General features: G+C 33.4%; 1 protein-coding gene across 8 annotated transcripts in view; it reads right to left on the bottom strand.

The window, feature by feature from the left end:
• Atg4c (autophagy related 4C cysteine peptidase) overlaps nt 1-22,369 on the bottom strand; it is a 94,688-nt gene that overhangs the window by 27,590 nt on the left and 44,729 nt on the right. For 7 of the 8 annotated variants that reach the window (XM_046451064.2, XM_058581540.1, XM_046451061.2 and 4 more), the window contains 5 exons: nt 21,679-21,749; nt 16,704-16,840; nt 8,710-8,788; nt 7,978-8,054; nt 356-475 (listed from right to left, as the gene is read on the bottom strand). In XM_046451064.2, coding sequence (XP_046307020.1) covers nt 356-475; nt 7,978-8,054; nt 8,710-8,788; nt 16,704-16,840; nt 21,679-21,749 — 484 coding nt within the window. The remainder of the gene's footprint in view (nt 1-355; nt 476-7,977; nt 8,055-8,709; nt 8,789-16,703; nt 16,841-21,678; nt 21,750-22,369) is intronic. The other variant, XM_058581543.1, reaches the window with a different exon arrangement.

Here is a 22,369-nt window from a genome sequence, read left to right as displayed (position 1 = left end):
AAGAAATAATGCACAATTTGGCTTGATCAAATACTTCATTAATTTTTTTCTGCCCCTAAGGGATTGCCCTTTTAAATCCTCTTCAAATAGAATATAACCCAATTGCTTGCCCATTTCTACAATTTGCAGGATTTTTATTTCAACAGTGCCACCTAGTGGAACAATCAATACTTTGACCTGGTCACAGACTCCTCACATAGTTTTATTTTCTGATTCACAATACTCTTAATAATATTAACATTAAAGGTTAAAGTTTTACAAAATATCATAATTTAAAGATTCCTGTCTTCTAACAGACTGTCTCTAATAAAAATCAAGTCATTTATAAATGTTATTATATTTTAAATGCAGGTACCTTAGTTATTTCTTCAGAAGCTCGTTCGAAGTCCTTAACATTTCGACAGTAAAATCCTATTGTACAGCTAGGATCCATTTTTCGAAACGACATCTTTTTGGGAGAAGGGCAGTGGAATGTCTGTAATTTTAAAACTTTTTTAGGATTAATTTATATTTACTTGATGAACTTAAGTATATACAAGAATGCTAGTTAAGCTTCGTTATCTAGTTTTTTCTCAAAACTATAAACACATTTTTTCAAATGGTATTTTAGTCTTTCCCACTCCCCAAAAGTGTAAAACACGAGCCAACATGGTATATATGTAATTCACCAAATCTACACCTTATGTGACATTAGTATTATTATACAAAAGAAAGGAAGTGTGTAGAAGGTGGTATGCTTTTCTAACACTTGGAGAAGGGAAGAAAAATGGCGCCACTGAGTGACATCAGGGGCTAGTACAAGGTTTAGAATCCAGTTAGCCATTTCTATGAAGTTGAACTTAAGTCTGTCTAGTAAGAGATTCCTTGTTTAATGCTTACAAACCTTTTAATATCCAGGCTTTTAAAGCAAATAAAAAGCAGACTGATGTAAAGCTTGTACTGATATGAAAAGAAAACAACTTGAGAGTTTTACCAATGGACATAGTACATAACTGCATATTCTTCAATTTGCTCTTGTGAAAACTGCCTTGTTATGTTCCTTGCCCTCTTTTTCACCAGTCCTCTTGTCTGTCTTAGTTTGCTTCTCTCAAGTTGTCTCAGTACCACAGTTGTAAACAGGTTGGGGAGGCTGCCCTTGTTTCTCTCCTCTCACTAATGGGATTTGTTTATTTATGGGGTTTAATATCTTTAAGGAATACAATAGTAGGAAAAGGGCTGAATATAGAGCTAATCATTGCAATCTTTTTGTTCTTCACCACCATACTTTTGGTACTATGTTTAAAATATTATATATATATATATTTTTTTCATTATATACAGATATATATACACACACATATATATATAAATTAATATATGAATGCTTGGGTATCTCATTCTTTTTTTTTAAAACATATTTATTTATTTATTTTTTTAGTTATTGGCAGACACAACATCTTTGTTGGTATGTGGTGCTGATGATTGAACCCGGGTCGCACGCATGCCAGACGAGCGTGCTACCACTTGAGCCACATCCCCAGCCCTGGGTATCTCATTCTTAAAAACCATGCTTCCAAGTGCTTTTCTGTTAAGTATTTTTTTAAAGTCCATGTAAAATTAGAAGGATATAATACTATATATATTAATATTTGTTGATATTTGCATGGACTCTATAGGTCATACAAAAATTTAACAAGTTTAAGGAACTACAGATGGAAGACAAATGTAGGAAATTCTCCACTGTGTATTTTATATTTTTAAATTAGGAAATAATCTCAGCTGGATTTGAACTCATAAACTTAATATTTCCCTACATTCAATGCCTTAAAACTAAGGGATTTTAACTTGAAACTATCTATTAAAATGTATAAAAGTATAGGCTATCTCATTTGTTATATTCATAGTAAATCAAAATTACACTTTTCTGTCTCCCTACATCCTAGTCATCCAATTACTGTGACATATTAGCACCATCGAAGATACAAAATGCATACATTTGATTGATTTTTCCCTTAAAAATAGTTCAAATGTATATTCGATTCAAATCCAACAATAAATACATCAGTAAATATAGATGAAATTAGTTTTTCAAAACTCTGACTTCAACAAAATGCTTAGCTAACACTTACTTTACATAGTGAGATCCAACCTACCTAAACTAGAACCTCCAGGGTACAAGTCAACACAAGTATTATCTTATTGGACTATTCTTAATATTTCACTCATTTTATTTATAAATAGATATTTAAAACAGATCTGGAAAGGCACAAAAAAGCTAAGTAAGCCTGTTACTTAACAAATCACAGGACTATATTAGGATATAAGACACATTTCTAAATCATACTCACAAGATATCATTCTACATACAACATGTCTAAAAATAGCCATTTGCAATAGCAAGACTGTGGAACCAACCCAGATGCCCTTCAATAGACGAATGGATTAAAAAAATGTGGCATTTATACACAATGGAGTATTACTCTGCATTAAAAAATGACAAAATCATAGAATTTGCAGGGAAATGGATGGCACTAGAGCAGATTATGCTAAGTGAAGCTAGCCAATCCCTAAAAAACAAATGCCAAATGTCTTCTTTGATATAAGGAGAGTAACTAAGAACAGAGTAGGGACGAAGAACATGAGAAGAAGATTAACATTAAACAGAGATGAGAGGTGGGAGGGAAAGGGAGAGAAAAGGAAAATTGCATGGAAATGGAAGGAGACCCTCAGGGTTATACAAAAGAACATACAAGAGGAAAGGAGGGGAAAGGGAAAAATAATACAGGGGGGAGAAATGAAGGTCAGTAGAGGGGGTAGAGAGAGAAGAGGGGAGGGGAGGGGAGGGGAGGGGAGGGGGGATAGTAGAGGATAGGAAAGGTAGCAGAACACGACAGTCACTAGTATGGCAATATGTAAATCAATGGATGTGTAATTGATGTGATTCTGCAATCTGTATATGGGCTAAAAATGGGAGTTCATAACCCACTTGAAGCAAAGTGTGAAAGATGATATATCAAGAACTATGTAATGTTTTGAACAACCAACAATAAAAAAAAAAAATAGCCATTTGCCAAGCTGATTGCAAAGCCAGCAACTAGGAATGTTTCTTTAGTTTGCCCAAAAAGGGTATACAAGGTTCAACAATATGTTTTTTAATTCATCTATTAGGCTGTTCTATACTAAAGCACCAATAAGTTTTCATGTAGGAACCAGTAACACTAACTAAAATAAGCTCACTTATATTTTACTGTATTATTTCAATCATAATAGATAATTATGACAAAAAACACTAAATTATTATCTATGGTTACTTTGATACCTACAAAAAACTTTTTAAAATTATTAAAAGCACAGACATAAATCTGAAAACTGAAATTACTACTGGATGTAACTACATGAGTTTTAGGACTTATTACAGAGAGGCATTTTATGTCACTTAAAATTATATTGTTCTGTTTACCCAAGATTATGAAGCCAAACCAATATTAATTTATAATTCAGAACCATTTTTGTTAATTGCAAAAAATAAAGGATAGAATTTCAAAGTATTTTCCTAAGTGGCATACAAGGCTATGTTCACTTTGTGGTAATTCTTTAAGCTATGCACTTATGATTTAATTCTTTTTATTATGAGGTTTGATAAGAACAGCTGCTTCTGTCTCACAAACACATTTTAGGGAATGTTCATTACTTATGCTTTCATGATAATACAATGCATTTCTGGGGGGAAAAATGGTCAGGAAGAGTCAATTCCCATTTATTTTGTTTTTTAACACACTATTCATTGCCTCAAAAAATAGTTACTAGGCACCTACTTAAATGCCAAGCAGTTGTAAGTTTATTATTTGGAATTGTAGATTTTATTACCTAAACATATAAATAATATTAAAATGAATACTTTTAGGTATAAGAATGCTATTTTGGAAATTTAGATGAAGCTTTTTAAGGTAGTCTGAGAACACCCTTACTAAAAAAGTAACTTCTACCAACTGCAATTCCCATGTGTGGCTTACAGTATATATCTTCACTGACAAATTCACTTATTCATCTACCTAGTGACTTTCATGCCACTATTTCTAAGATTACTAGAAAGATTAAAACAGTCACCACCATATGAACCTCCTAAAATCTGGTACTTGGAATTGAGGACCCAGGAATCAGAACAGCGTAGCATATCTATTAATAGGGCTTTTCTTACTTTTTAAACAAGGTAAGAAAACTTCAGTTATTTGTAAGAATTAGAAATTGTCATTCTGAAAACATGCATTAAAAATATGAACCAGGCTGTGGTTGTGGCTCAGTGGTAGAGTGCTTGCCTAGCAAGTGTGAGGCATTGGGTTTGATCCCCAGCACCACATAAAAATAAATACTGTTAAGAATAATAACAAAGGATATAATCTATTTAAATATCTTTTTCAATCTTATATTCTGTTACCAATAAAGATATTGTGTCCATATACAACTAAAAATATACATAAGAAAATATAAACCAGGGGCTAGGGTTGTGGCTCAGTGGTAGCATGCCCATCTAGTACACATGAGGCACTGGGTTCAATCCTCAGCATCACATAAAAATGAAATAAAGATATTGTGTCCACCTACAACTAAAATATAAATATTAAAAAAAAGAAAATATGAACCAATATTCCCTGTTTACAAAAGTTAATTCATTGATTTTATACACACACACATATGCATATGTATATACACATATACGTATATATAAATGTGTTACATTTATATATTTATATATGTATCTATTTATAAATATATATTATATATAAATGCATCTACATACATAGTAGTTATATGATAAATATACTGTATGAGTATATGTAAATACATTGATGCACACATACACATCATTCATATATATATATATATATATATATATATATATATATATATATATATATATATATCCATCCACTAGTCCTTCCACCCCAACAACTGAAACTCCACCCTATCCAAACCACTGACAATGGAAATCCACAATTCAACTACCCTCACTGCTAAAGCCCATCTGACTTCTTCCCACTCTTCTATAATTTCAAGTTATCCTTTCATGACTTTTTTTAAGGTTGTTAATGCTTTTATGAACTCCATTATCTGTATAAAAATTATAGAGTGTGAGTTTACATATTAAAATGTACCCTCACACTGAACTGTGTGTCCCATTCCTCAGTGCTGACCAAGAATATCTCTGCCATATCCTCCCTACTGGGCTCAGAATCTAAACAAGACCTCCATGTATTTTGAAGATACTCAAGGAAGAGTTTCTTAACAGGTAGTATAGAAGTTCTAAAGTATATATTAACTCAATAGTATATACTAATATATTCTATAAGGCTGCATTTCAAGAATTAAAAATTTAGTAGAAATATATATAATCAAAGCATTTGGAGTTATACAGAAGAAGAGAGTCCACAGAAAATTTTGAAGAACTCAGGACAGTGCTTCACACCCAGAAAGAGTTCAACAAATGATAAGTAAAACAGAAAGAAATGAGTTATCTTATGTGGTTTCAAATGATTAAAAGTTCAGGGGGCTGGGGATGTGGCTTAAGCGGTAGCGCGCTCCCCTGGCATGGGTGAGGCCCGGGTTCGATCCTCAGCACCATATACAAACAAAGATGTTGTGTCTGCCGAAAACTAAAATGTAAATAAAATATTTTAAAAAATGATTAAAAGTTCAACTCTAGAAATGTAGGAATTCAATACCGTAAGAATAATAACAAAAGGTATAATCTATTTAAATATCTTTTTCAATCTTATATTCTGTTACCATTCTACTGAAATTTTCACAATATTACTGAATTTAGGGCACTCATTTAAAACACCAGGACTATAAGCAATTATTACATGGAATTGGAGAGAATATCAAAAAAGGAATCTCTTCATCTATTGAACACAAGAAGTATTGATTTTAAAAAATGTTGCCCACAAAAATGATTTTAATAACTGAAGTATGAAGCCAGGCAAGGTGGCACACACCTGTAATCTCATCAACTCAGGAGGCAGAAACAGGAGGATCTTAAGTTCAAAGTTCAAAGCCAGTCTCAACTACTTAGTGAGATGCTAAGCAATCTAGTGAGAACTTATCTCAAAAAAAAAAAAAAAAAAATGAAAAGGGCTGGGAATGTAGCTCCGTGGCAGAGCATCATTGGGTTCAATCTTAGAAAAGTACTACTTCTACTACTATAACTTTATAACATCAGTTGCAAAATTTCAATAGCATATACACATACAACCAACAGACCAAAGCAAGGATGGTTAGCAATAAATATAAGGTACTTAATAATATAGGTAGTTACTTGGAACATTGTAAACTTAAAATGTGACAAAAAGCAGAAAGTATAATTTCATTCCTGGACACAGATAGACAACTTGCTAAGATTTTTATATTTTCGTGGGAAAATAAATGATGCTTTTAATTATACAATCTAAGATAAATCTGTGCACTGGAGAAAAGTAAAAAACTTTTAATAGGAATTACTCATACAGGTTCAGACAGTCTTCCAGAAACTCAAAAATATAACATCAAATCAACTATATTAGTGTTCCAGTGTATAAGGAATAAGTTCTTCTGACTTTAATGTACTTAATTTCATCAAAGTAAAATCTTTAAATCAATTCTTTCAATTTTTACTACCACTATCCTACTTCAAGCTTTTATTAATCTGACTCACTCCTAGACAGTTGCCAGACTCCCCATAATGAACTGCAACCTTTCTAATCTTAATTGCTTAGACATAATCAGTATATTCACTAACCTGGTCCCTTTGCAGAACCTCTCAAAATATTAGATAGATAGTGTCTCACTCTCTATTGGCCAAAATTATCAAGACCCACAATCTTTTAATTTGCCTATTTTAAGTAATACTAAAATGCAATGAACAATTTTCCATCTGAATCTCAAATATCTACTATCAGTTTGGAACAGATAAATGTAAATATAACTTAGATATAAGAATCAGTGCCTCAAGACCACAATGCAAAGAGAGAGAGAATAATGATACAGTTCATATAGCACAATTCTGTGGTGTCTCACCTCAATTAAATCAACTAACTAGCAAAGTTGCTAACAATTAAAAACAAGAAAACCTGATCTCTGGCCTCAAGATGCTTATATTTTAGTTGAGGAAATAATTTACAAAGGCTGTGACATTACATCATAATATTTCTTTCTAAACCAGATTATATCTTGCAGTTTATTTTCATAATCTACCCCTTAAATACTAGTAAGTATTAATATTAGCTAGAAAGTTATTACTAAAACAAAAAAACTTAACCACATTTCCAACTTGCCAAGCCCTCATGTGACCCATGCTGTTGAATTGATTAAAATTATCATATTCTAAAAAAATTATTTTAGTCTGTAAAACTATTTACTGGGAAAACACTTAAGAACTCTCAAAATTTTCTCAATTAAAACATGGATCATAAAATGACCAATTTAAGAGGAAAAAAGGTACAAAATACAAGCTAAAACAAATATTAGATTCCATCTAAGCTCCTAAAAACTCCTAAACTAGAGGTTAAGGTTTAAGACTAGTAAATAATAATTAAATAATTTAGTAGATAATCTTATTTTTGTCACTTTACCTCAAGTCTTTCACCTTCTCTTTTACTTCCTTTCTTCTTCTTTTTACAAAACATACCTAACACATTTTAAATTCTTCAGTACAGTTTAGCTGTCTTTCTACAAAATTACTGAGAGGCTTGATCATTTATTTTAGTAAGACTGGGTATCTAATAAGTTAGAGACAAAGATAAATGAAGAAGGAAGTATATTTTAAATTAAAATTCAGCAACGAAGCATTTAACCTTTGACCACTGTATTGACAATAATTTTATAAGAAGGCAAAATTAACTTGTAATTGTAATACAGCATAGCTATCTTGCTGTTATAATAAAAGCATAGCTATCTTGTACATTTCTAAATAATTAGTTTGCTTCATATGATAAGAAAACAATACTATCTCTAGATGTATAGTACCTCAAGAGGAAAATCCTTTATGCTGACATCTACAAAAGATTGGCAGTAATGAGGATCCATGTAAATCAAACTGTCATCTACAAGGACAAAACAGAAGACAAGTAATTCAAAAAACACCTTATTATTACACTGCTTACAATCCAATTTCTATGTAGAACAGCTGAAAAAAAACTCTAGGAGTAACAGCTTGCCAGACTGATATTCATTGACTGAAACATAGGTTTGCATAGGATAGATTAACTTTTGCATAATCAAATATGCTTGTATAAGCAGAATTTTTATAAAGTGATAAGACTGTCATTTAATTTTTGGTGATAAAATTACTTTCACAAACACACAATTATATTCTACAGTTTGCATATGAAAAATGTATTGCACTTCTCTGTCCTGACAGGAAGAACATATTGCTTGTCATTTTATCATCAACTAGCACTACTAAGACTGGTAAAAAGTAAATATGTGAATAGCAACTGCCAGAACGTGGCAGCTATGGCTTCTGAAGTTCAGTGAGACCAATAAATTATGCCTTGTTTATGCAATAACAGAAATTAAGCATACATTTTACGGAACCCAATTATACTGTGAGCCAAATGACAGATGAGTGGCTACCGCAGGACTGATGAATGTATGAGGTACTCCTTTTGCTCTGTTAATTATACCGTTTCCAGCTGATCTCATATTAACTTTCTGACTTAAAAAAAATGAAGAGATATATTTTACAAAATCACTAACCTTGAAATCCAGCAAAGTAATATGACTGTTTAGGTTTGCCACCAATAATACCCACACAATATTCAAGGCTCAGAACACCCTGCCAAAAGAAATTAAAACAAGAGTTAGTCAAGAGACAAATGATAATTATTTAAAACAACTCAATTTGTTTTACCAATACTAGTAGTTCCCAAACTTTTCACCAATTAGTTACCACTTTTATTACATTTGCCCCATGTTCTGAAATCTCTTCTTCCAAACTGCCTTCTCCTTTCTTTAAATCACTCAACATTAATAGAAATTAAATATTGTGATCAGCATGTTGTTCAACAACATTAAACTCCTACTATGAGACAGATACAGAGATAATGTTACCCCATTAAAGCAACAAAATTCCTGCCAAAGCCCCAACACTTAGCTTTCCAGTTACTGGGGCAGCATTATGGTGACCAATGTAATATTTGCATCAGACTTTTTGAAATGCTAAACCTAGTTCTTAGAACTCATGATTGTTTTCATTAAGCTTCTGAGTTTTCAAATCCCAAACTGAAAACCATTTTTCTAATCAAATCATTCACTTACTTGACACATTTTTTTTGTGCTGTTTAATTTGGAATAAACATAAAGACTAATTAATGAAAACAACTTAAGGAAAATAATTATTGTATCCAAAGTCAATTTATTTTACTAATCAAAAAATATCAGGCATACCTCAATATGTTATTTAATATGCCCCTCAGTATATTAAATATTCTATTATAAGCAAACTCTTTAAGCTAGGCAAAATAACTCTATACCTTTAAAAAATGTCCAGTGATGTCAATTAAAAAATATCCAGAGGCAACAATTAATATCTTATCAATAGTTCTTGCAATTACTACAGTGACATAGCCACATCACTGTGAACATAGCAGCTCAATTCAAGATTCATAGCTATGCTATGGAACCAACCTAAGTGCCCTTCAACAGATGAATGAATTTTTTAAAATGTGCTGTATACACACACACACACACACAAATGGAATATTACTCAGCCATAAAGAAGAAAGAAATTATGGCATTTGTAGGCAAATGGACAGGACTGGAGACTGTCATGCTAAGTGAAATAAGTCAATCCCAAAAAAACCAAAGGTCAAATATTCTCTCTGATATGTGGATGCTAACATACAGTAAGGTGGAGGGGATAGAAGTTCATTGGATTAGACAAAGAGGAATAAAGAGAAGGTAGAAGAGTAGGAATAGGAAAGACAGGAGAATGAATCAGACATGAATTTTCTGTGTTCAGATATGAATACACAATCGGTGAAACTCCAAATCATGTACAACCACAAGAATGCAATCCTAATTAGAGTAAGTTATACTCTATATATGTATATCAAAATATATTCTACTGTCATTTGTATCTAAAAAAGATAATTAAAAATAGTTCTTGCATTAACTACATGTTATAAAACATTAATAATGATAAAACATGTTATAAACTCCAAAATATTAAATAGCTAAAATTCTCTTATATATGGCTCTCAACTAAAAACAGTCCGACTTAAAATTTTTCAGCTACAATGATGTAAAAGTTATACATATCTATTATAAGTAATACTTAGAATACGAATTTTAACCTCTTTGCAGGCTAGCAAATATTGAGCTAGGCTGTGGTAGTGAGCTACAGTTTCCAGTCAGCCAGGTGATCATGAGAGAACAACTGATACTCTAAACTTGAAATCTAGCACAATGTTCCATAGTGTTGCTAAGCTATGATGTTTGTTACATTAGAAGTATTAAATGCATTTTTAACTTATACTAGGTTTATTGGGATGTAATCACACTGTAGTTGAGGAGCATCTGTATATATGGACAAAAATTCTAATTTAATTATTTTCGTTTTGGTTGGGTGGGTTTCATTTTGTTTTGGGTGGGTGCAATGGCACTTAGCTGTAATCCCAATGACTTGGGAGGCTGAAGCAAGAGGATCACAAATGCAAGGCCAGCCCCAGCAACTCAGTGAGACACTGTCTTAAAAAATAAAAAGGACTGGGGATGTAGCTCAGTGGTACCCCAAGTAGTACCACCATCACTACCACCACCATCATTATCATAATAATAAATGGTCATTGGGGGAAAAAAAACACAGACATATAGAAAAAAAGTATAAATTACGCTAAATTCGAATACCCAGTGCTCATCATTTTTAACATACAAGATAACACATTTATCATGAATCTCTTTTCGTATTAGTAAAAATAGATATGTATTAAAACATTTAATGACTGTAAAATATTCTATTTTGAAATAACAAAATGTGCTTAAAACCCTCATTATGAATATTTAAGTTGCTCCAAGTTCTCATTGTTTTAAACAACCTTCTGCTATGATTTGCATGTTTTTGTCCCTTCCAAAATTCATGTGTTCAAAACTTGCTCCCCAGTGCAGCAGTGTTGAGAGGTAGGATCTTTTGTTCAGGTAGTGAGGTCTCCACCCTCATGAATGGATTAATGCTGCTATAAAAAGTGCTTGAAGGGTTCTTTCCCTCCTGCTCTTCTGACATGTCATTCCATGTGTCTGTCTGTCTTCATGCCAGGACACAGCAAGAAGGCCCTTGTCAGATGCCAGCACCTTGATCCTAGACTTCCCTGGTTTCAGAACTGTGAGAGAATAGATTTCTGTTCTTTATATATTACCCAGTCTCATGTATTGTTACAGCAGCATAAAACAAACTAAACCACCCACTAAAGAACAACATCATATATTTTCAATCTTATAAAAATATCAAAGTTTTTTTTTAAAGAACTAGAACTGAAAAAAATTAAATGAAACAGGAGAGGTATATTCAATTAAAATCTCAGCTTATTTTAGCTAACCTGCACTAAGTAAGAAAACAAAATTGAACACCAAAAAAAAAGATAAACACTTAATAGTAATGCAGTTATTTAACATTAAGGATTCTATTCTATTCCCCATCCCCCAAATAAAAATCTTTGCTACAAGTAAGGTACCTTACTTGAGGCAATTTGATCAGCTGAAATGAGTGTTTATGTCCTGGGAACCTAGGAAATGAAAGTTCTAAGTCTTTCATAACTCAGAAAAGAAAAAAAGGAAATATATAGCAAAAATCAGCACTGACTCTCCTCAAAAAAAAAAAAAAAAAGAATGGATCCAAGCATCAGAAGACTTTGGTTCTTGATATCTACATTTTCTTTGCAACAGACTAGAGCAGATTTAGCAATAAACACTTAGAAGATTATGAACTAGAATGCCATTACAAGTAAAAGGCTGTCTCTTCAGAAACTTGAAACACTTTTCAGTTCCTAAAAGAGCTTATTCTCTGTAGTTACACAGAGTTAGAATTTATTGAGCTGTGTCCATGAAGCAATCAGTCAAAAAGGAAAGTCCTAATTTGTCTTATTGAAGAAAAAGAACTTATTGGATTTTCCTCGTTCCAAATCCTTAAGAATATATAAATAAATAAATAAACCTCCTGTAGTTAGGGGTTGTCAGAACACACACCAAATTTCTTTTTCATAGAATGCAGCAGATGCTTAAGATGGTACCATCTCTGAAAATACTAGAATTACTTTGGTTAATAAATATGAGAAATAGAACTGAATAATGGATTTTAGACTAAACGTACATTGGTTTGTCAGGGAAAAAAATGACTGCTGACCACCAAAAAAAGGAGGAGAAGGAGAAGGAAGAACAGGAGGAAATGTTGATGATTATCTTTCTTTTAGCGCTATAGACACAGTACCTTTTCACTTCTAAGAGAACACCTCTTTACATGCTCTCATTTTGGCTTTTGATCAACCACCCCCTCTGGCCAAGCATAACACCTACCATATAATCTACTTCACTCAACCATTTCAGACACTTTTACCTAATAATTGAAAATTTTAATTGTCTCAATAGTCACTGCTCTCTCATTTTAGTGGATTATGGTATAAATCAAATGAACAAATGTCCAAGGAAATGTTACGTTTCAAACCTTTTTTTAAATTATTTTAGGGGAAAATTTGAAAAAAAAAAACAATGAAAATTCTAAGGTCTGCTACCAATTTGTTATCTGAACTTGAACTTAACTATTTTATATCTTTTCTATTTTATAAAAATAATCCAGTTTCTACTGTGAGGGTAAAATGAGATAAATTAATATTGGAAGTTGGAAAGTATTATAAAAATGAAAGTTAACAATAATGATTGTGTGACTCCCATATGCTAGGTACTGAGGAAAACTTTTAACAACAATCTAAGTGGCTTGTTTCACTGTAAATGCAGACTCCCATGAATTACTTGGGAACATTAGGCAGTGTGGCCATGATAAATGCTATCAATACCAGCAAGCAGCAAAGACTTCACATCTGGTTGCAAGCCATCAGAAGCTCACTCCACCAGACTTTGGCCAAATAAATCACTTTCAAGATTTCATCAGTCTCTAATCTTCTCACAGTAGTGAGAAGACAGAAAGAATTTGGTTAGAACTCAGCTAGAGGTGAACCAAAAAAAAAAAAAAAAAAAGATGTGGGATCTTTTGTTCAGGTAGTGAGGTCTCCACCCTCATGAATGGATTAATGCTGCTATAAAAAGGGCTTGAAGGATTCCTTCTCTCCTGCTCTTCTGAAATGTCATTCCATGTCTGTCTGTCTTTACAACAGGACACAGCAAGAAGGACCTTGTCAGATGCCAGAACCAAAAGTTTCAAAACTACAAGACCTACCAGGTAAAGTGGTCCAGAACTTTTGACATTTTTCAAATATCTATTAAAGAGCCCATGTCAGACATCAAAACCCCACTTATATTTGGGGGATTCTTTTGTTCTCTCCATATATAGTATTGTTACTATCAATAACAAGTATGCCTCCAAAGTTTTGGTAACTATTAAGAAAATCCACAATAGAAGACATAGAGACAAACCCATACAGATATCGTCAAAGATCCTTGACAAAGGTACCAAAAGCAAACACTGGAGAAAAGAAAACCTCTTTAACAAAAGGTGCTGAGAAAACTGTATATGTGTGTGTGTATATATAAACACACACACACACTGAGACTAGATCTTTATGTCTTACCCTGCACAAAAATCAACTCAAAACGGATCAAAGACCTAGGGCTTAGACCAGAAACTGCACAACTCCTAGAAGGGCTGCAAAAAGGCACAGGCAATATTTTCTCAATAGGACTCCTAAAGCTCAGGAAATAATGCTAAGAGTTAATAAATGGAATAGCATCAAAATAAAAAGCTTCTGCACAGCAAAGGAAACAAGAATGTGAAGAGAGGGCTGGGGTTGTAGCTCAGTGGTAGAGTGTTTGCCTAGCATATGTGAGGCACTAGGTTCAATTCTCAGCACCACATGTAAATAAGTAAAATAAAGGTCCATTGACAACTAAAAAAAAAAAAAAAGAATGTGAAGAGAAGAGAACCTATAGAATGGGAGAGAATCTTTGCTAGTTACCCTCCAAACAGGATTAATATCCAGAACATATAAAGAAATCAAAAAACTTAATACCAAAAATCAAATGTCCCCCTTAATAACTGGATAAATGAACTAAACAGACACTTTTCAAAAGAAGAAATACAAATGGCCAACAAATATATGAAAATATTAAACATCATTAGCAATTAAAAAAATGCAAATGCAAATCATTTTACACCAGTAAGAATGGCAGTCATCAAGACTCCAAATAATAATAAATGTTAGAGAGGATGTGGAGAAAAAGGAACACTTTTACACTGTTGATGGGATTGTGAATTAATACAACCACCATGGAAATCAGTATGGAGATTTCTCAAAAGACCAGGAATGGAATCACCATATAACCCAACTATACCATTTCCTGGTATTTATCCTAAAGAATAAAAGTCAGCATACTATAGAAATATGTTCATACCCATGTATACAGCAGCACAATTCACAGCCAAACTATGGAACCAGCCTATGTATCCATCAGTAGATAAACGGATAGAGAAAATGTGCTTTACATACACAACGAAGTTTTATTCAGCCATGAAGAAAAATAAAATTGTGTCATTTACAGGAAAATGGATGAAACTAGAGACCATTACGTTAAGCAAAATAAGCAGAACTCAAAAGATCAAGGTCATATGCTTTCTGTCATATATGAAAGCTAGAGAAGAAAAAGGAAAAGAAAGGTGGGGGAGATCTCATGAAAATCTAAGGGAGATCATTAGAACAGAGGAAAGGGAGCAGGAGGAGGCTGGAAGAGGAGATGAAGGGGGTACTGCTATGGGGGGGGGATATTGGCCAAATTATATTGCTATGTTGTGTGCATGTACAAATATATAACAACAAATCCCACCATTATGTACAACTATAATACACTAATAAAAAATGTGGAGAAAAAAATAAAATCCAACGTATCAGCTATAAGACTTCCATGTATCAAGTATTGAAAGGAGCTGCTCCAGATTTTTTGAACTGGCACAGTCTAGCCTGAGCACAGATGATCCACCTATAATATGGACCATGATATGGAATACTAGCTTCATGTAAGGAACAAATTATTACTGAATCATAAAAGACAGATAGAGACTATATGACTATATTTCAACATTACTATATCCCATAACACTCCATTCAAAGAAGAATTTCATCTCAGACCTTGAAAATAGACTCCTAAAAAATAGAGAATTTTATTGAAACTATGAAAATAATATAAAGACTATAATCTTAATCAGAAACTAAACATTTCAAGAGTTATTTAATCACAATAGAATGTCTTGGTGCCCAAAACAAGATAATGTTAACTTTCGGTACAAGAAACAAAATACATACTTTGAAACATAACAGATTTTTAAATGGTTAATATGAAAAAAGCAATGTTTGAAAGCTCCCATGTTATCTTCATTTTTCTATCCATATAAATAATCTAACTTCTCACTGACTTCATGATGGCACAGGAAAACAAACTATAACAGAGTACTGGCAGAAAAGTCAGTTTTTGTTTCAATAATTAATTTGATAATAGTATATTAGTTTGTTGTTGTTGGGTTTGTTTTGGTTTTTTGTTTTGTTTTGTTTTTTTGCAGTACTGGGGACTGAACCCAGGGCCTGTTGCCCTCCAGACAATCACTCTACCTTTGAGCTACATCCTAAGCACCCCATATATATATATATATATTTTTAAAGTTATAAATGGACACAATTACTGTATTTTATTTATTTTTTATGTGGTTCTGAGGATTTGAACCTAAGCGCTCTACCATTGAGCCACAATCCCAGCCCTCTCAAGCCCTTTTGATTTAATTTTGAGGCAGGGTCTTACAAAGTTGTCCAAGCTGGCCTCAAACTTGGAATCCTCCTGCCTCACTCAGCCTCCTATGTAGCTGGGATTATAGGTATGTACCACTGATTTGTTAGTTTTAAGAATAAACTAGCTGGGCATAGGAACACAGTGACAGCAGCCCAGAAGGCTGAGACAGGATCTCAAGTTCAAAGCCAGTCTCAGGAATGGCGAGGCACTAAGCAACTCAGTGAGACCTGATCTAAATAAAATACAAAACAGGGCTGAGGATGTGGCTCGGTGGTTGAGTGTTCCTGAGTTCAATCCCCAATATCCCTTCCCAAAAAAGAATAAACTAAGATACATATTTTAAAAATCATGATAATGGAGGGGCTGGGGTTGTAGCTCAGTGGTAGAGAACTAACCTAGCACATATGAGGCACTGGGTTCAATCCTCAGTACCACCTAAAAAATAAAATAAAGGTATTAAAAAAATCATGATAATGGAATTGTAGCCACTTTCACATTTTGATTATTGTCATATCTGTGCCTCTATGATTAGCTACAAATATTAAAAGGATTTTCATTTTGTCAGAGACCACTCTATTTTTCACACAGTCACACACTCATATCTGATCTTGCAATATTGAGACTTAAAATCTCTAATATCAAACTTTACAATGTAAACTGTAAAATCATCACTACCCATTTAGTAGAAAGGCCACCTATATTTTTCATATCAGCTAGAACTGACTTAAGAAAATTGAGTACTTATTTCATACCTTCACAAACTCTAGGTAGTCGGTGTTGGTTCTTTCTCCACCAAGTCTAACAGGAACTAAAATAATAACAGCTTTGTCATCTGCATTATCAGAGGTCATGGAAGCACTCTGTTTATCAATTACATCAGAATTGTAAACTGAGGAAAACATAAAGAATACATACTCAATTTTAGAAAAGTGATTTTCAGAAGATTTTTACCCTAATTCCCCTGCCCCCACATTGGCCAGTCATCTGATCTTGGTATATTAAAAATATCTACCTCATTAATGTATGTATTCAATTTATACCAATTGAGTAGCTACTATATGGCACTGGAACTTCAGCAGTAGGTAAAACACAGACAAATTCCTGTCCTCTATGAATATATGCTCTAATGGGGGAAACAGATATTAAAAGGTAAAATATAAAATATGTCAGATGCTGGAGGTGCTTTAACGAAAAATAAAGAAAAGTGGATAGGAAATGCTAAGGTGGGGACAATTTTGAAATCAGGTATCAGGGAAGTCTTATAAGAAACAACATTTGAGTCAAGACTTAAGGAAAGCCTTCCAGACAGAAATGTCAGCAAGCACAAAGGTCCTAAGGCAGAAATAGCTAGCATGTCCTTAGAACAGGAGGCCAATGCCTCTGGAGGGAAGCAAGCAAGGGGTACAGCAGTAAGAAACAGCGTTACAGATTAGAAGAAGTCTTGAAAGACCAGTTTTTGAGTGAGATAGTAAGTTACTGAGAAGTTTTTTTTGAGAATGGAGTGTCTCAATCTGACTCACTCTTTTTAATAGGCTGCTTTCTGTGTTGATAATAAACTGTAGGGGTGAGAGCTGAAGTAAAGAGAACAATTATAAAGAAAGTCACTACAGTTTTCCAGGAAGAGATGATGGTGGCCTGAGCAAAGGCAGTCACTGTAAAAATAAGAATGGTTTGGGGACATTCATGTGGAAGAAGTACAAAGTGACTGTTTCAAATATCTGAAGATAAAGTAAGGACTTGCTATTAAATGTTAAGATGCAAGAGAGAAAAAAGTGTGACTCAGGTGTCTTGCAGGGGTTTTGGTCGAAGCAAAAGAGTAAAATGGTTGCCACTTACAAAAACATAAAAGACCAGAGAAAGAAGAAACAAAGGAAGAAGAACTGGAAATTGAGTTTTAGATATGATTAGTTTGAGATGCTTGTTAGACATGCAGGTTGAGTAGGCAGTTAGGAGCGTTTAACATTTAGGGAGGGTACCAGGATGAATCTATAAATCTGGGGAATCGCCAGAATATAGATTATATTGATAAGTCACAATACTGGGTATATTCAAATCAGTGTAGACAGAAACAGAGATGAAATCTAAAGTCTAAGCACTAAAACACCAATACTTCTAAAGATGAAGGAGATGAGGAAAAAACCAACTAAGGAGACTGTGAAGGAATAGACAGAAAGTAAAAGGAAAATCTGTCGAACAATGTTCTGAAAAGCAAGTAACAAAAATGGTACAAGGAGGAGGAAGTCATCAACTGTACCAAATGCAGGTGGCAAACTAATGTTAGGGCTGAGAAGTGACCACTGGGTTTACCAAGATGAAATTATTGATAAGAGCAGTTTTGGTGGGGGCAGTGAGAGCCTAGGTGGAATAGTTCAAAAGAAAATAGAAGAATTTTCTGGAAACAAATATAGACAAACTTTTGTTCAAAATACATTTATTCAAATAGTTGCTACTTACAAAACACAAAAGTCACTTCACCACCCACACTACCTATCAGTTTAACCAAACTCACTCTGCGCTCTTCTCAGAAGAGCTGATAACGAAATTCTGGAGGCTGATGTTGTAGCTCAGTGGTAGAGCACTTGCCTAGCATGTGTGAGGCCTGGGTTCGATTCTCAGCACCCCATATAAATAAACAAATAAAATAAAGACCCATCGACAAGTAAAACATTTTAAAAAAAGAAAAAGAAAATCTGCTGCTTTTGTCCTATACTTTCCTTTAAATACCAAGTTTAGAATCAGTTATAGAATTCTTCTTATCACCAGCCTCATTTCCCATAGTCTGTCTAAACCAAAGCTAGAAAAATGTCACAATAATTCTGCCTTATCGAATTGCCTCTTACCTTTTATCTTCACTGAATACACATTTACTGAGGCCCTGACATTTACTGATGTGTTTTATGCTAGACAAGGTTTTGACTTAAAAAAGTGTCTAGCTCAATTGTTTATGTGTTCTTCCTCCACCTCCAATATAAGAGTTAAGACACAGTTCAATTTTGTTACAGAGGCACACAAATGATTCTGATACCCTTATTCTAACCCTCTCAGGAATCACTGATCTACAAGGAGAAACAGATAATTATAATGCAATATCACAAGTGAATCACAAGTACAACATTTAACACAAGTATTTCTAAAATGTTACAGAGCACAGAGGAAAAATAAACTAATTCTGCCTGATGAGAATTAGGAAAAAGCATAACCTTTAAGTGTGTTTCTAAAGAACAAGTTAAAGTTCACAAGGGACATTCTAATAAGAAGGGTGTAATGGTTTGGAATATGGAATTCCCCACAAAAGCTCATACATTAAGCAACTCAGGGATATTCAAAGGTGAAATGGTTAGATTATGAGAACTATAACCTACTAGGTAGACAAATCCATTTGATAGATTAATAATCTGAATGGATTACTGGGTGGTAACTATAGGCAGGTGAGGTATGGCAGAAGGAATTACATCACTGGAGGTGTGTCCTTGGGGATTATATTTTGTCCCTGATTCCCTGCAGGCAAGCACGCATTACCCACCCCTCACTCTGTACCATGAGCTGAGCAGCTTTCTTCCACTGTTGCTCTGCCATGATGTTCTGACTCACCTCAGGCCCAGAGCAGTGGAGTCAACTAACTATGGACTGAACCTCTAAAACCATGGGCCCAAAATAAACTTCTTCCTTTTCTAAATTGTTCATATTGGGTATCTTGGTCATAGTAAAGAAAACACAGAGGCCATTCCACATAGAGGCAATTAATATGCACAGAGGCATGGAAAGGAGACAATAGTAGCGTGTCCTAAGAATAGCCTGTGTGCTTTAAATGCTAAGATAATCTGAGACTAAAGTTTGTGGGCAACTAGTTGCAGGTCTTTCTAAATCAAGGAACATGATCAATGTCTTTTGATCAGAGGATCAAAAAGGGAAGAGAGATAGGGAGATCAAGTTAAGGTCCAAGTTATAGATAAAGTATGATCTAAATCAATGAGAGGGAAAAAGAATAGATTCCAGGAACATTTTTAAAAGAGTAACTGGAAAGCTTTTGCTGACTGGCTAGACAAGAATGATGAATAAACATCCAAGAATGAGTGAATTCTACCTTAAATAACCTTTGTATATGATCCTCTCTGTTAAGAGAAAATAGAAAGTAAAAGCAGGTAAGACAGAGGAAAATCATAGTTTCATTTTAAACAGGATGAATATGAAGGGTTTGTAGACTATCTTGATAGAAATATTTGAAGGGGAACAGAAAACATGAATTACCTCACACTAAGTATGAGGTATAAATAAGATCCATTAAACATGAATAATAAAAATTTAAAGAACTACTACAAACCACTCATATAATGAGAAACTCTGTATTGTTTGCTTAATTAAGAAACTATATATAATGAATAAAGACCAAGGCTGATTGATACCAATAAAAGAACAGAAAGCAATTCATAAATCTATTTATGATTAGTCATTTAAGCACATCTTGACACTTACAGGTCTTTTTTTTTTGGGGGGGGGGGTTTACTGGAGATTGAACTCAGGGACACTCAGCCACTGAACCACATCCCCAGGCCTATTTTGTATCTCATTTAGAGACAGGGTCTCGCTAAGTTGCTTAGCGCCTTACCAATCCAGAGGCTGGCTTTGAACTCAAGATCCTCCTGCCTCAATCTCCCAAGATACTGGGATTATAGGCATGCACCACTGTGCCCATCCAGTTTACAGGTCTTAACATAGCAAATTTTATTTATAAAACCTCCTACATGAAAAACAAACACAGTACCTTCAAAATGTATATGCTCATCTGAAAAATTATCACTTTCATTTTTAAATGGCTATTAATTATGACTTTCTTTTAAAAGGAAATTATCCTTAACAAAAGGCCAAAAAAATTACATCTATAGGGGCTGGGATATAGCTCAGTTGGCAGGGTGCCTGCCTTATGCACAAGGTCCTGGGATTCAATCCCCAACACCACCCAAAAAAAAAAAAAAAAGATGCATGTATATGGCTGGGATGTAGCTAGTGGAAAAGCCCATTTGCCTTGCATTGGCAAAGCCCTAGGTTCAATCCCCAGTTCCCCAACCCCAACAAAAAAAAAAAAAAAATGCATATATAATTTGGCAACCAATCTTTCTACAATAGCTAGAGTAATCTTAAACATATTAAATATCATTGTAGTATAATTAACTTTAACAAAACATTAATATTTTTACTCTCTTAATTGCTTTTTTGTCAAAAATAAACTTAATAGCATGATGTGGCTTATTTTATTGTATTAGAAAGTTAAGGACTCTATTTCATTCCTAACAAAGTTTCAAAATTACTATAGACACTGATCAACACAAGACCCCAAACAACAAAAAAATCTAAATAATAGTTATATCATTACTAGATGATTTACTGAAACACTGTGAAAAACATATAGTTCCTCTAAAATAAACGCAAAATTTTCTTTCCTTAAAACACATGTAGTTCAAGTTTAAGTCTTTTAAAATAGTCATTTTAAATACTGGAATTTGTTTTGGAAAATTTATTTTAATATTATAAATTATAGCATATATTCAATAAAATATTTAATGAATACCTCCTATATGTAGCACGTTCTGTAGGAACAAAAATGTATAACACATGGTATCTAAACCTTCATTATCATTTATAATATAACTGGGAAGACAGATGAGCTAAACATACATGAAAGGTCTAAACAAATAAAAATTAAAAATTAGTATCTTATACATTCCTTACCTGTACAATCTTGTGCAACATAAATAGTTATTCCTTGTAAGTCAGGGTGTCTTGCTTCTTCGACTGCTTTTCTAAAAAAATAATAAACATTATCCTTTAAAATCCTCAATAGCATTTCTGGTTGGTAACTAAAGATTTAGTCAAGAGGAGGGAAAAAGCCACCATTTTTCTGACTTACCTATTAAACCTACATGTCTACTGTCAGAACTATCATTTGGATAATGATTTCTGACATGGGAAACTACAACTTCCCCCTGTTCTACCCATTTTTACTTACTGGTTCTCTTGATTAAGAGGCTCAAGCTTATATGCTTACTCAAGGTAGAACCCATTCATTTTTTACTGTTTCCTCAGCATTCACTTCAAAGTCAATGACTTGTGAATATCAACAGAAATCAGGTTAATTTTACAAAGCTGAATATTACACTAAATTACTCAAAGAACACCAAAGCATACATAAAAAAATACATTTTAAAAATTCTTGAATGTACAGTTTCACCTCCTACCCATCCCAAGACTGATTTCTCTCAGCTACTTACTTGGCTACAGTAAATGTTTTCTAACCATTGCTATTACGATGTGCTTCAAGGTTTGCTTCACATTAACTTAAAATTACTGACTTGGAATGAATTATTGTGCTTGTCCTCTGGTATACTTAAGTTTTTTTTTTTTTTTCTATTCCTTAAATAGT

The sequence above is a fragment of the Marmota monax genome, unplaced genomic scaffold, assembly GCF_021218885.2.
Source record: "Marmota monax isolate L192 unplaced genomic scaffold, Marmota_monax_Labrador192_F-V1.1 WCK01_AAM20220418_F8-fsc00023, whole genome shotgun sequence".
Lineage (NCBI taxonomy): Eukaryota > Metazoa > Chordata > Mammalia > Rodentia > Sciuridae > Marmota > Marmota monax.
The sequence above is the reverse complement of the archived record's forward strand: the minus strand, read 5'-3'. Positions and strand labels throughout refer to the sequence as shown.